We start from the raw sequence: 15,700 nt of genomic DNA, 5'->3' as shown, positions 1-15,700 counted from the left end.
AATTATTTTATAATGCAGAAACAAGAATCAGACTGGAGAAAAAAAGTTGAAAAATAAATTGCAAAATAAAAATGAGAAAGTATCTTGTGGTATAAGAAGAATTGCTGCGGTTCAGAGGAAGGGCGATATGTAAAGATTTATAAGCAAAAGTAGGGTGACGTGGCAGCAGCGTTTGTTTCCGCTCGAGCAGAAGTTCAAAGGTCAGCGTGTGTCGTCCATTAGAGGAACGTCTGTTGAGAGAAAAGTCCAGCTGCTTCTTTCAGCGAAGATCTGCTGCATCAATAACTCCATCATCATGAATAAACCATGAACAAGTCTGCAAGTCCGAAGCTGTGAGAACTGTCAAAATAAGAGCATGTTAGTCCTCCTCCCGCCAGAGCCGCACGATTACGAGGATAAAACAGAAATGGTTTTCATCGTAGACTTATGTACACAGGTATGACATGAAGCTGAGGGAATTATCATGCTATTTAACTATAAATATTTGTCTAAATATCCTGGTGATCAGTGACTTGTTGAAGAGAAAATAGCGGGAAGTATCAGTAAATTATGAAGTCAATATACAAGTGTAATCATGAAAAACCGCTGTGAATAAGAGGAGAGTGTTGATTTCGATAAACGGGAAGTACCCCGGTAGTTCGCGCACTCATGCTTTTACTTTGAAAAGTTACGCCGGTTACGGTATAGTTCGGCTCCCACACTTGACAGCGTCAGTCGGACAGATTTCGAGTTGAAGTCCACAGCAAGCTGCGAACTGTCCGCTTCTCTTCCGTCCGAACTTGGTGCGCTGGTCCACGCTGCCTCGGCGGGTCGGGTGGGTGTGTGGATCCGGCCCACAGCTCGCGGCTTGAGCGCTGAAAAAGAGGGAAAAGTTGAAGATGAGTTCTGCGTGAAGCGGCGGGGCAGGAATGGCAGTCTGGACCAGAGCGGATAAAAACGGCCAGCTGGACCTTCTGCTGCGGGACCGCTGGATCCGAGTGGCCGCCGAACTCACGCGGGAGACGCTGACTCTGACGGCGGAGGCGGAGGCGGCGGGGCCGGGGGGCAGCCACTGGGACTACAGCGGCTCCGCGGGCCTGCGCAATGGCATGTCGAACGGAAACGAGCCGAGTTTGGGGAACTCGGGTCGCGCGCAGGACCACTTTCAGAACCAGAACCACGGCGTCCGGGGGCGCAGCAGCAGCCCGGGGCGCGGGGGAGTGAGCTTCGGGCTCAACAGCCCCGGGAAGTACCCAAATAACGGCTCCAACTCGGACTTCGGAAGCCCGGGCTCCAGCTACGGCAGCCCCGGCTCCAGTTTCGGCTCCAGGCAGGGAGACGTTCCCGTCCTCCGCTCGGAGGGGTCCTCGGAGGCGGTGCGGAAGGTTCGAGTGGTGAAGCAGGAGTCTGGCGGGCTCGGGATCAGTATCAAGGGCGGCCGAGAGAACCGGATGCCCATCCTCATCTCCAAGATCTTCCCGGGACTGGCGGCGGACCAGAGTCGCGCGCTCCGAGTGGGAGACGCCATCCTGTCGGTGAACGGCAACGACCTCCGGGAGGCGACGCACGACCTGGCGGTTCAGGCGCTTAAGAAGGCGGGGAAGGAGGTGACGCTGGAGGGTAAGTCTCCACGCCACCACGGGGATTTGACCGAGGCCGAGATTAGATCCGAGGAGGTGGGCGGCGGTTCCCCAAACTTGTCCCAACTTTCCTGCCGCCACTTCTTGTACTTGTAAATGCACGACTGTTGGCATATTACAACTAGGTTGGAAAGTACTAACTGAGCACAGTACAAACAAAACACAGTACTGACTGAGCACAATACTGACTCAACAGAGTAGTAACTGAGCACAGTACTGACTCAAAAGAGTACTGACTGAGCACAATACTGACTCAACGGAGTGGTAACTGACCACAGTACTGACTGACCACAGTACTGACTCAACACAGTACTGACTAAGCACAATACTGACTCAACGGAGTACTAACTGACCACAGTACTGACTCAACACAGTACAAACTAAACACAGTACTGACTCAACAGAGTAGTAACTGACCACAGTACTGACTGAGCACAGTACTGACTCAACGGAGTACTAACTGACCACAGTACTAACTGACCACAGTACTGACTGAGCACAGTGCTGACTCAACGGAGTAGTGACTGACCACAGTACTGACTCAACACAGTACAAACTAAACACAGTACTGACTGAGCACAATACTGACTCAACTGAGTAGTAACTGAGCACAGTACTGACTCAACAGAGTAGTAACTGACCACAGTACTGACTGAGCACAGTACTGACCTGCGCACTGACTGAGTAGTGTACTAACAAAGTATTGGCTGAAGAAAAGTGAATTCTGAATATGGTTAGACTATTGTACCAAGTATTGACTGGACTGAACGTCAAAAGTATCTGCTAAGCATCAGGTCACTCACTGATAATAGTGCTGACTACTCCCAGTGCTAACTTTTCCTTGTTAAACGTCACAGTACAGACTGGATTTCAAGTCACTGCTTAGTAGTTTTTATGGAATGTTTTCAGTCCAGGTTCAAACCAAGTATGATGTTGAATACACACTCCACCTCTGACCTCTAGTAGTATTCGGGACAAACATTCAGTGTGATCATGTTTACTGCATCTAGCACTTTTATCTGAAGATGTTAGCGTGCATGCTAGCTAACTGCTCGAGGCTAAATGACCTACATGCTAACTCCAAAATACCCTGATTGTGACGAAGTACACAAAGGCAGAGCCTCTGTGTACTTCACAAACTTTGCGGTGTTTACCTGACGACTCGGTGATCAATTAGCGGAGCACACGAGTCGCCGAGTATTTGCTGTGAAGTATGACATCATGATGGCGGCTCAGACACGAGGCCTTGATTAAACAGGGGAGAAACCAAGTCCGGGGGTCAGAGATGACAAACACAGGTGGGTGTGTCCTGGACGGACAGGAAGAGGAGGCTGTTGTGAGGAAGCTTCTGTGATCACATTTGCTGTGTCTGATGAGCAACAAGCTAGTGACAGGATTAATGCGTGGTCAAAAATCCTACGTTCAATACGCCTGCAGCCGTGGGTCTATGGCTGCTCCACTAACGTTTAAACGTGCCTCAGAAAATCCTGCGGATATTGAATCCGCCGGGGGCCACTGTATTGGAATGTGTGATGTATCGTATCGTCACTCCTGAGTCAGGCTACGTATCGTATCGCCAGACTCCAGTCCGTACACAGCCCTAGTCAAAACCATGTTTATTTTATGTTTTTACTTTATACAAAAGGATGTAGAAAGTCAAGATGTCTAGCTAGCGGTAAGTGAGCATTAGCTACTGCTGTAGCTTTACATGCCGGAACAGGAGAAGCACAATAGTAACGACTTGAAAGTCCATATCACTTGTCGAACGTCACAGTACTGACTGAACTTCAAGTCATTATACACATGAGAGCTATAGATCTATCAGCCCCAATGTGTTGTTTTAGCTTTCTAGAAAGTCATGTTGTCGAGTTTGTCATGTAGCATCTTGCTAAAGCTTGTCTGTGATTATTGCGCTTATGCTGGATGAACAGATAATTACTGCAACACAACTTTTCTATAGATGTGTTTTTAGTTTGTGTGAATATTTTTACAGAAACGGTGGAAGAGCAGATTTACGACTCTATATTTGTCAGCCCGCTCTGTAGTGATGGTCAAATGTGGAGGCGAGTCTTTCAAACTAAAGACACATGGAGTCACTGAGCTCACAACGTGTCCACTCTGGCTTGGGAACATCTCGGGATTTTCATATGTCCTCTGCTACCTGGCAGCAAGAGGAAGACTGCAGTTCAAAGTGGAAGCTCATGTTGCTGCTGTGTGGAGTTCGTCTTAGTCTGGGGCAGGTTTGTCGTCTTCAGCTTGAGAGTGTCATTTGTGTTAACAAGAGAAAGTCTTCCTGTGAAGAATGAGTGTGGCAAGGGAGAGGAAGTTCAGAGGAGGAGTTCAAGCTCGAGCTCGTAAAAGACGTGACCCGAACTTGAACCGGAGCTCGGTATTTATGAGGAATATTCAGCAGCTCGGTCGTCGTGCTGTGGTTTCTCACTTGTTTTTGTCAACAAGAGCGAGTGCGGCTGTAAACCAGCAGTTATAGGCCGAGAGAATATGATGCACGACTCTGGAGAGGATGGCATTGTTTGAGGAACACCTCAGCTCTGCGCCTCCCTGCAGAATCTGCTGCCTCCTCGACCCCGCAGGGGGCTGCGCAGGGATGTAAATGGTGGAGAGACGCCAAGCTCCGAGGAAGAAAACGCCGTGTTCCTTCATAACTCAACTGGTTTACCGCGTGTCTGGAGCTGTTGTCGGGCCGAGCCGTCATGCGGATTCCTCTCTAATGTGGAATAAAAGAGTTTGGAAAAATGGAAAGAAGCAGTGAGTTGGAGGAAGAGAAAGCCCCGGAGGTTTGGAAACTTGAGTTAAATGTGGTGTTTAATGGTTTGGAGCGAAGGCAGGAGGAATACTGATGAGCTCGCATTGTCGGAACTAATCAATATGTGACTCACTTCCACTCACAAGTCGAGATGTTGTCGGGCACCAAAGCGTAGCAGGCCTCACTGCTCAGTGGCGGCCCTTCCTACCTGCCCTGGACATGGGACCGCTGAGGTCTTCAGCCGTGCGCTTGTGCTGGGAGGAATGTGTCGGCCAACTGTCACTGTTGACAGGCTGCAGGCCCGACTTGTGTGCGGAGCGGCTCCTCCTGCCAGCGCTCTGCGGCTCCCGCCGGCCCGAGAGAGCTGCATCATTGAGCCGCAACGTGGCCGCACTTTCCAGACCACTTTGCCGCGTACACAACACCCCCCACCCTCCTGACGCTCGCACAATTAGCCGCGGTGGCCTACATTCCTGACTTCCACTAGCATCTGCGGATTTAGGGCAAAGGTCAGCACCGGGGACTCTGATCCTTTCTGCTGCTTCACACTTGGAGAGCTGCACATCATCGTTGTGAGCGGCGCCGCAGACCCCGGGCTGGCGGTGAAAGGCCTGGACAGGCAACAGGGCAGGGAGACATTTCTAATCTCTGCAGCGCGGATGATGAACGTGATTATTTTGGTCCCTAATCTGCTTATCCTTTGTATAAAGTTGACATATTCTGAGGCAGTACCACACAACAGCGGACACACGGACGGGTCGAGCAGCCGACCGTGTTGCCCATCTCACCTGGACTCGGATTGGACCGGGGTTCTTCATGTGTTTGCTGATAGTTATTGACCATCAAACCTGGAACAGTGCAGCAGTCGTACCCCTGTAATTCACCTCACTCAAAGTCGTGACAGCAGGAGTCCAGCCTCCACCTGAGGTTTTTATTGAACTATCTCTGTATGAGTACACGATTATATCACTTCAAATTGTCATCATGATGTAATAGAAAGCAAGGTGAACAAAACCTGGCAACCCGCTCCAACAGGTTGCGATGCTAATGTAGCACAGCACTTCTTCCTTGAGCAACCAGGTGCTTCAGCAGCTTCTTGTTTGTTGCAAGAGCATTACACTGCCCCCCGCAGGCTTGGCATGTGCATTGCATTGTTTTACACCGACCTGCACCACGCACAAATAACTGCGTTTACAGGCTACATGTAAACGATGATGCATCAAGGAGGTGGACGTGATCATGGTGGTTTTCAGCATGTTTTTAATAGAAAAATGTTTGTGGAACTCAAGTTGTGCATTCCGTCCAGACATTTGAAGAGACGGGCCGCTGCCGATTGAAGAGAAATTTACTTTTCACGATTAAAAACTAGCATTTCTCAACCAACTCGGTACAAGTGAAAACTTTCCCATTGCTTATTTATTGGCTGCATCTCTATCATTATTTTTTGGGGGGTGGGGAACATCTTCAAAAAATTATGGCGGAAACCCTGGTTCAATATGACTCGAATCAAATAAAAAAAATAACTTCTTACCTTAAGGCAAGTCTGACACAAAGATAAAAAAACCCCTCTGGCTTCACTTCACTAAATTCAGTCTTCAAAGTGCAGGAAATTGTGCTTATGAAATTGAAACACATTGAAAAAACAAGCACCATTCAAGAACAGAGGTCCTGCATATTTGGATAAATTTCTTTGGTGTCATGTTTGTTTTCTCAGTCGCCGTTAGTGTTGCATGTATTTTAGAGGTGGGCCACCTCACCTTTTCTACCCAAAAACCTCTTCCCACAGGTTTGTGTTCCACTCTTGTGTTATTGGCTTGGTGATTATGAGGAAGTGGTTTTGAACACGGCCCGTGGGCTGGATGTAGAATATGACTGAAGTGAAGAGAAATACTGGGTTCTTTTCAGGGCTCATATTTCAATGGCGTCTGGTGTGACGCTCGTCTGTCATTCTCCAACCAGGAGTGTGACGCTTGTCTGTCATTCTCCAACCAGGAGGGAGTCATAACTTTGTCGCTGCTCAGTGGGAGAGATTGTGAAACCACGTCTAATCATTAGTTTTTCAGAAACTACGCTTTTAAGATTGAGGTCGTAAAGTCCTGAGAGGAGGAGAGCGAGTGGTTAGAGAGAGGAGGAGGGAGGCAGGAGAGATGTGTGGGGAGCCTGAGCCAGACCACGGGGGGATTTTTCTGGACACGTTTGGAGGGAAAAGCGGAGCTGAGGTTGGACTTGGCGCTCGGTGAGCTGTTATTCTGGCAGTGCCATGAGATGATGACCTTGTGGCTGTGGCACTCGTAACCGGTGTCTCTGGCACGACCGGACCCCGGTGGAGAATGTGATGAGTCCGACTTCCAACCGAGTCAAGGACAAGAACCAAACCGTCGCACCACTATCTCCGTCCCATGTGGAGGGATGGGTATGAGAGGATGAGAAGCCGGGTTTGGCAAGAGCAGCTGTGGAAATATGTAACATGGAAACACGAGTCCCTGGCACCGAAGCTGCGTCGGATTAACGTTTCAAGTTCAGGAGAAAATCTTCTGCAGATTTGTTTTTAGGCTCCGTGACGTCTGAGATCTTCACCAGAGTGTCCAGTGGAGGGGCCACACTGTACTGGGTGTGTCTCCAGCCAAACCACCACGTTCAGGAGGAAAACATTCCCGTCTGAATCAACCATAATTAAGATGAAAAAATGAAGCAAACATTAAACTCTGGTAAAAAGACATAAATTAAAGTTAGAAGTTCAAAAATAAAACACTCATTTAGAGTTTAAAGATGGGAACAAAGCATATGCAATATGCAACGTCTACAAAAAATTGCAAAATAAATAAATCCCGCACAAAATTAGTTAAAAATAATGATAAATATTTTTTAAAATGTGATTTTCGTAACCAAAAATATATCAATAAACTAAAATAAAGTGAAACAAAATAATAATAAAAGAATACTTTCATGAATGTCTAAATAAAATTCAGTTTGCAGTTAAAAAGTAATTTATCGATACGCGGAAGTCTCAGGTGAAATAAGTCGAGATAAAGAGCAGGTTGGAGTCTGAAATATGTTTCATCTCTATCAGTGGTGTCAGAATGTCAACAGCCTTGTGCAGAAATGAGTCACTTCCTCGCGCCGATTTCATGTGAACCAGGCGGCGTTTTTACTTTCTCTTCTCAGCAAACACGTGTCCGAGCGTTCGGGAAGGTTCACCCTCGCTTCCTCTTTTGGACTCGAGTGTTGCGCTGATGTGATCTGGACGCTGATGGCGGTCCAGTTCGTCCGCCGTGATGTCGAAATGGTGTCTGACGCCTGCAGATAAAACTGTTCAGTTCCATACTTGGCTTTGAGCATTTGTTTGAGAACTTGGTTGACTCTCAATCGTCCTCAGGTGCGAGCGGTTGTCTGCGCGAGGTGATCTGTCCAGAGTGGCCGAAGCCTGCCTATAATGTGATGGGAAATTGTGTTGTTTTCTTTATTACTATTATTGTTTGAAAAGCAAAGTCTGAAATATAAAAAAATGTCAAACAAACATAAATGTAAATGTTATCGACTATTTATGCAATTTTCTTTTTTTAAATAACCACATTGTATATTTGGTATTATTCGGCATCACGCCAAGCATTTTACATTTTATTCGGCTTCAGCCTCCAATTTTCAATTTAGTGCACTCCTCATTGTTTATGTCACATTTTCAATGAGCAGTTTCTTTTATCAAATGAAAACTACTCAACGTTCCACGTGACCTTTGTGTTAAAAAATATGAATATTATATAAAATATGGAAGGATAAACACAGATGTCAGCTTCAAGTGTGAAGTCACATGACCTTTGAACTCTCGGTTGGTCATGTTTTTGCTCACGTTTCAGTCATTCAGGAAGCCAGGTTTGTGAGTCCCGTCCTGAGAAATGCTTGAGTGAATCCTGCTTCTCTGGAACTGCTGCCATGCTTCCAGGAGAAGGCTCACCCAGACTTGTTCAGAGAGGACTCAGGTCTTGTCGGAACAAACGTGAGTCGAGCGTCTTGGCTGGTCGCCGTGCGAGCTGAAGTTCCACCCTTCTCTCGCGCACATGCCGTCTTCGTGTACACACAAGCTCCAGGTCCGAGAACATTGAGGAGTAATCTGCAGAGCTTTGGTTTATGTTGGAGTAACACACACACACACGCACAGTGGCGCATGACCTCACCTCGCTGAGAGCTTGGTCTCAGGTTTCAGCCCACTGAAGCAGTACAGTAGTTTGAGGATCCTGCAGGATGGAAGACACAAAGGCTCTGGATCGTGTTGTGAACAGAACCAGAGTGAAGCTGTCACCCCACTGCTCAAGCCATTTCTCATGCTATATTCGGACACATTCCTGGACTGGAGTCTGTGACCAGCAATGCTGTAGGTGGTTTGGAGAAAGTTCTGACCCAGACTGGGCCCACAAGCGCAGTTCAGAGAGGAAAATCTCCCGAGTGGTTCCTCATGGTTTCATCGCTGATGATCATTTGAAAGCACAAATACGACTGTAATTCAGATGATATAGAATCTATTCAGAAGGAAATGGCTCTAAAAAGTTTATAAAAAACTGTGTTTTTGGAAAAAAATCTGACTTGAATAAAAAATCCGAAAGACATGGACTGATAATAAAATGAGTGCGCTATTTGAAATGGAGAATGCAGGAAGTGAAGTCTCACCTCGGTGTGTCCCTTGTGTCCCTCGACAGTGAAGTACATCCGCGAGGTCTCCCCGCTCTTCAAGAAGCCGTCCCTGGTGGCCGACCTGCCGTGGGACGGCGTCCGCCCGCAGTCGCCCAGCTACAGTGGCAGCGACGACTCGGGCTCTCCCAATCACGGCGGCTCATCCAAGGACAGGAAGGTCATCGGTCTGAAGATGTGCTTCATCAGCAGGAACCTCACCATGCCGGACCTGGAGAACAGGTGATGACCAAGCCTCCTTCTGGATCACAGGTCTTGATGATAAGAGTCCACTACTTCTTAGAAAATGCTTTTCTTTCCCCGGGTGTACAATGTGCACGAGGCCTGGCCGATTAGCTGAGAAGCTAGCGCTTCCAACCACCAGTGTTTCTGTTACCCCCCTCTCTCTGCCAGAGTTCCACTGAGCACTTTATCGCTGGTCCACCTCGATCCTGTCTCTTGAAGGTATCACAGAGGGGTTCAAACATGAATCAAACAAGAACGTGAGACAAATGTAGACCAAACACTTGTTGCTGGATCCATGAAGCTCATGCCAATTGCGGTTTACCGCGCTATGTTACGTAAGATGGCGCTGCTCAGTGTCGCTCCTCTGAGGTTACAGATGCCGGATTAGCACCAGCGGTGTGACGGAGGAGCATTGTGGGAGTTGACCTGCTGTGGATTCTGTTGGGAGTTTCAGGATCCAGCAGTTTTCATCTGCTGCGTCTGAGCAGAGCTCTCTATGTGATGCTGGCTCTCAGTCACTCAAGCAGTTTAGGCCCAAAATCTTGCACCTGGTTATTTCACATGAACTTCTTTGTGTATTCAACGTAACATAAATCCTCTGTGTCACGTTAGCAGTACGCACATGCTAACGTCATGCTAGTGGCTGTGCTAGTTTGTTCAAATGCTTGTAAACAGCGGCTACACAGGCTGTTATTTCAACAGATGCATCTGTGAAGCTACACTTGCGCCGTGATATCTGCCTGTGCTGTGTCTATCGAGGTCGCTCGCCCTCTCTCAACCGTAATCAACACCGCCACGACTCGTTCCAGGCTGCTGGAGCTTCACTCGCCAGACGGCCAGCACACGGTGGTGCTGCGTTGCAAAGACGGTCCCAGCGCCAACTCGTGGTTCACCGCCATCCACACCAACATCGCCGCCCTGCTGCCACAGACGCTGGCTCACATCAACGCCTACCTGGGGGCCTCGGCGTCGGCGCAGCCGCACCTCAAGCACATCGGCTGGATGGCGGAACAGGTGACCTTGCCGTGACACCTCCTCAGGTTTGGGTGGAAGCGAACCATCAAGTCACTCACTGTTTTGTACTGACGGTGAGATTGAGCTGTAGCGGTTTCATTTCCGCACTGGCGCCGCCTCAAACATCCCGACGCAGTGTGGGAAACACTTCGCTCATTCTCAGCTGCAAGTGTTCATTCAGCCTCAGCTGCTGTTTATTCTTAAAACAGGAAGCAGTGCGGAGGTTTCCTCTGCATGACATCATTTCCTGTGCAGCGACATGTCTGTGAGGGTCTTCTCCTGTCCGTCCCTTCAGGTCCAGCTGGAAGGAGGCCGGCAGCAGCACAGGCCCGTCGTCATGGCGCTGACGGAGAAGGACATTCTACTGTTCGAGTCGGTGCCGTGGAGCCGGGAGACCTGGTCCGTGCCACTGCTCACACACCCGCTGCTCGCGACCAGGTTGGTGAGGCGCCGCCGGGCAGAAATGCTGCCAGACGGGCTCAGTAATGTGGTTGTGTCAGATATCAACTGGTCCTCCTTCCACTGTTCAATCCTGGTTTCAAATTAAAAGCCCCCTTCAAGCCCCGGGCGACTGGTGTTTTCAGTGTGTCCCGCCGTGACGTGACAGAGCCCTCTCCCGCCTCTCCTCAGACTGGTCCACTCGGGCAGCGCTCGCGGCTCCCCGGCGCAGGGATCCGACCTGATGTTTGCCACTCGGACCGGGACGGGGCGAGGAATCGAGTCGCACATCTTCAGGGTGGAGACTCACTGGGACTTGTCCTCGTGGACGCGAGCTCTGGTGCAGGGAGCTCACGCCGCCGCAGAGCTGATCAAGGAGGTCTCCATCGGTGAGTCGCACCTCAAGTGTTACTCCACATGAGGCTGATGCTGAGGGGGACCTGCAGAGAAGAAGTAAATGTGATCATCTTTTCAAATCCCAGTAGTTGGACCTTCTGGTTTTACTTTTGTGAACTCACTCGTCTGTCCTCCTCTGACCTGTGAGAGGAGGGTGTGTTGCGTCTTACTCGTGGGAGGCGTGGCCCGGTGGAGGTGTGTGAAAGCAAATAGTGATTCAACTGACCAACAAGATGGCGGTGTCTGCCAGGGCTTTTTAAACCCTAGTTTTGTCTGTATTCAGAAATGAGCGTTCTGGTCAACTCTGGTGACAAACATGGGTCTTGGGAAGAGATTTGAAGCCAGTAAAACCCATGAAGGTTTCTGCTTAATCTGAGTGTTTCAACTCGGCTCAAGTAAAAGCGTGCAGGCAGTCAGTGTTGAGGGAGAGACAGCAGAACAGGGGAGGCGTTCACCCGGGAGGAGGCCCCGGGACAGACCCAGGACACTCAGGAGAGGTGGTGACTCTTGAGTGAACACCTTAGTGGAGAGCTGCAGGGGGGGTCTGGATGGTGGAAAATGGATCGATGTGAGGACTCGGCGGTGTGTGGAGCCTCTTATAGTGAAGAAGAGAACAAATGGATTTCATCTCCAAGAGATGACTTCCAGATGCTGCTGCCATATTTAGGGAGCGTGATGACTTGACCATTTCCTGACGTCACGTTTGAGTCCCCTGGAGTGAAACTTTGTTTTTAACTTTGGGAGGGGAAAGAAAGTGCAGCTGTGGAGGAGCAGAGGAACAAAGGCGTCGCTGGAGAGGAGAAAGTTTCTCTTTCCTGCTGCACACAGAAGCACACACACACACACACACACACACACACACACACACACACACACACACACACATTCTTGGCCCCTGAAGTTACAGTAATACACATGGAAATCATTTCAGATCGGATGACCTCATGGTGAAAAGGCGCGGCAGGATTTCAGCAAGCGGCAGCAGCAGAGGAGAAACGTGTTGCTTTCCTCTCTTGAAAAATACATTTCTGTCCGGTCACGAGTTGTTTTGACGTTGGAAACACGCGGCACAAACATCCATGCGAGGCCAGTGCAGAGTTGATCTGCCCCGTCGGGTGGTGAGGGAGCTGTGGACTCAGTCACAAATCCTCGCCCTCAGTGGTGCGATGCCGCCGACGTCTGGATGCACCCAGCGTGACCTCAAGTTCACTGCCCTCGTCTCCTGCAGGCTGCACGCTGAACCGACAGGACGTCCGGCTGACGCTGCACTACGAGAAAGGCTTCACCGTGAGCCGCGAGCCGGCGGAGCCACCCGGGGGCGCAGTTCTCTTCAGATACCCGTACGAGAAGCTGAAAATGTCAGCGGATGACGGGATACGCAACCTTTATTTGGACTTTGGGGGTCCGGAGGGAGAGATGGTACGTACACACACACACTGTCACACACAGGCCTCTGAGTCATGTGACCTGGGAGTCATGAACGCAAGGCGTGACTCTCACCACACGGTTCAGACTCCTCTCTGGCCTCTTCCAAGTGAATCCCAAAATGAGTCACTGTGTTCAGGAAGTCGAGTGTTTGACTCATTTCATGGTTCGCTCTGGTCGAGACTCACTAGGACTCCTCCCCCACGTCTACAGCAAATTCCGTGTTCGTCTCTGGACTGATTCTCGGCTTCTGCCCACCCAGGTGTTCGACCTGCACTCGGGTCCCAAGCCCGTGGTCTTCGTCCTGCACTCCTTCCTGTCGGCCAAGCTCACGCGGATGGGTCTGCTGACGTGAGCTCGGGGGGGAGGGGCTACACTCCTGCCGGAACAAGGGCTGGATGTTTGCTTTCGTTCCTGCTTGTCTGTTTTCACAAGCACGGGTCGAGGTGGCGCCCCCCGCTGACTGTCGGGACCACGTGCCTTTTATTCTTCACCTTCATTGTATTTTTTGTTTTTACATCTGGGCCAAAATAGACTTAAAGAGATGCATAAGATTCACAACATGGCATTGTGTGACTGCATGAAAACAGGTAACAACACTGCATTATGTCATGACCTGACAGGGCTGGTTGGATGCTCAGATGAGACGGTGATGCCACATACAAGCACGCAGCTGCTGAATCATGAAATACATGCAACTGTAGGAGGAACCAAATGTGTTATTACATAAATGCACGACTTGTGTTGAAACAAAACACAACATGTTGTACATGATGAATGATTCAAGCAGTGCCATGACCGCTGACGTGTTATTACACAGTAATAATCGTGGCGTTGAGCCTGGAGTCATTACTTAATGCAGTGTTTTTACTTTATAAGATGTTAAGTGTGAGTTATTACATGTCGTCACGTGTGTTATTACACAATGCCAGTGTGTTATTACATGTCGTTACAGTAGATTGCTGTGTAAGTGCAACTCTTCTTTTGTGATAACAAAACACTGCCATATTGCAAAGTGTTTTTGACAAAGTCCTTCCCGGTGAGATCCAGGACCCCCCACGACGGTTTGGTTCACGTGTGAGCGCCGGCTTCGTGGGTGTGTTGTGTCCACGATTCTCCTTATGGTGACGCTCTGTTGCCGCCAGGACGCCGACTGTGCCTTCTGACTGAATCTAAAGCTTCCGCGTGCCCACAACCCATATTGTTGTTACTGATGTTGCGAGGATCTGTCCAAGCCTGCTGCCCTGCGACCTTTGCAGGCTCTTGTTGTGATCCTCTAGCTTGATACGTTCCGAGTTACATGAGTTCAGCGTGACTGTGATTCAGTTCACGGACCCGTCAGTCGAGTGTGTGTGTGTGAGTGTGTGTAAAATGACCCCTGAGTGGAGCCTCTGTGTCCGTTTGGACTGCAGACAATGAAGCGCTGTGTCCACTCCACTCACAACAGCAGGTCTCACTCTTTGTCCTCCGATAAGAAACGCAGCTCCTGCTGATGTCGCCACCGCCGCCGAGGCTTTAACTCCCCTGTTGTTCGTGCGACTGTAAATACCCATCGCGTCCTTCTCATGCAGTATATTCTCAGACTAGAGCCTGTGTTGATGATGCCTTTATACTGCTCTACAAACCCCAGCTACAGCTGCGCACCGCGAGACACTTGCAGAGTGAAGTTCTGAAGCTGATCTGCAATACATTTCAACACGTGTCCTAACCAATCAGATCCCTGGGACCAAATACCACACACACCTTTGATTCCTGCTCTATTCCTCCACACATTCCTCTTTATAACCTTTGTATCACGTTCCCCATTAAACCAGAAGAAATTTATTCCATGTTGCCTTCAGGGCTTATAGCACCAAATGAATGTGTTGCTTCATGCGGAGAGTCAAACAGATCTAACTGGTTATTATTGTTTATGAGGTAATAACATTACATTTATCACATGGCATCACATTTTGCCATGTGTTTTTTACTTGGTATTATTTTAAAGCAACAAGATAGGAGACAAAAAACAAAAAATTGGGTTAAAAATATATTGTTTTTTTATATTTAAATTTGAATGACACAGAATTTAACACCAGCTTAATGTTGAATCTTGAAAATGTATAATTTCTTTCAGTGCCACACTACTGGCAGGAAAATAAAGTATATATATATATATATATATATATATATATATATATATATAGTTTTAAGTAACGATTTTAATATTTAAATTACACTATACATTGAACAATAGAAAGTCTTTCTAAAGATTGATTTGTAAGATTCAGGAATATTTCATGTGAAGTTCAAAGCTTTGTTCAGTGACCTCTGGGATTCAGTCGAAGGGCCACATGTGGCCCCCGGGCCGCACTGTTCCGGCTGTCCTGTCTGTCAGAGATTCAGCCAGTGAACACAGATTGTCTCTCCCGCGGGCCGATCGCGTTCGCTCCCCTGTGTGTTCAGGTGACCGTCCGAGAGTGAGGCAGGTCTGTCAGCTTTATAAAGGCGTCATCGCTTCTCTGACTCCCACCACAGACACCAACTGCCTAATCAACCGTGTCTGACTTGATGCACTAACGAACGAACCTCTTTCTACTTGTGAATGTACAACACCTCCTTTTTTTAAGCTTGTGTTTATTTTTCTATGCAAATCGAGGCTTTAATATCGTGGGGTTTCAAACCAAAGGAATTTCCGTGGCAGCTTGCGTCCCACACAATCGTTAAACTGAAACCTTAGAGTTGCAGAGCTGCTGAGATCAACTGTCATATGCAAAGTATTTTAGACCTTCAGTTACAGTCCATGCACCACAGCGATGGTAGACATGTAAATACCTTATAATAAAATCAGTTACCAACGAAGAGTGTGTGGCTTGTGCTTCTGAGATGAAAAAGTCGTGTGTCGTCTGTTTAGCATTTTGAGAAGTCCACATGATCAGAAAACAAAGTATTCCAGAGGATCCTTAACCAAAAATCGAGTTTTCCACTTTGAATTGTTGCACATTCAAGTGGTTTTCTGACTGTGTTTGGACAGAACCAAAGACCGTGTTGAAGGACCAGGGTCTGAGAGCAACAGAGCCAGGCTCAAACCAACCCTCCTTCCCGTGGATGATGCAGGGAATGGAGCTCGAGTTTGTCAGGGAAATGGTGGGTGAAG

The 15,700-nt window shown here is 48.6% G+C and overlaps 1 protein-coding gene across 1 annotated transcript; it reads left to right on the top strand.

The window, feature by feature from the left end:
• The first annotated feature begins 698 nt into the window (after positions 1-698).
• sntb2 (syntrophin, beta 2) lies at positions 699-15,405 on the top strand. The gene is made up of 7 exons (XM_053886220.1): positions 699-1,599; positions 9,075-9,288; positions 10,101-10,305; positions 10,601-10,743; positions 10,936-11,132; positions 12,368-12,558; positions 12,827-15,405. Exons 1-7 carry the CDS (start codon positions 909-911, stop codon positions 12,917-12,919), a joined length of 1,734 nt encoding a protein of 577 aa, XP_053742195.1. The 5' UTR covers positions 699-908; the 3' UTR covers positions 12,920-15,405.
• Positions 15,406-15,700: the final 295 nt, after the last annotated feature.

Source organism: Synchiropus splendidus, chromosome 14, assembly GCF_027744825.2.
Source record: "Synchiropus splendidus isolate RoL2022-P1 chromosome 14, RoL_Sspl_1.0, whole genome shotgun sequence".
In the NCBI taxonomy this organism is placed as follows: Eukaryota; Metazoa; Chordata; class Actinopteri; order Syngnathiformes; family Callionymidae; genus Synchiropus; species Synchiropus splendidus.
This window is presented reverse-complemented; position numbering and strand designations above follow the sequence as displayed.

What these genes read in the sequence shown, in the direction of transcription:
- sntb2 (XM_053886220.1), top strand. Translation starts at nt 909, where the DNA reads ATGGCAGTCTGGACCAGAGCGGATAAAAACGGCCAGCTGGACCTTCTG. An exon ending in CACCCGCTGCTCGCGACCAG is followed by an intron (nt 10,744 to 10,935) that starts GTTGGTGAGGCG and finishes GCCTCTCCTCAG; the next exon opens with ACTGGTCCACTCGGGCAGCG. An exon ending in GGGGTCCGGAGGGAGAGATG is followed by an intron (nt 12,559 to 12,826) that starts GTACGTACACAC and finishes CTGCCCACCCAG; the next exon opens with GTGTTCGACCTGCACTCGGG.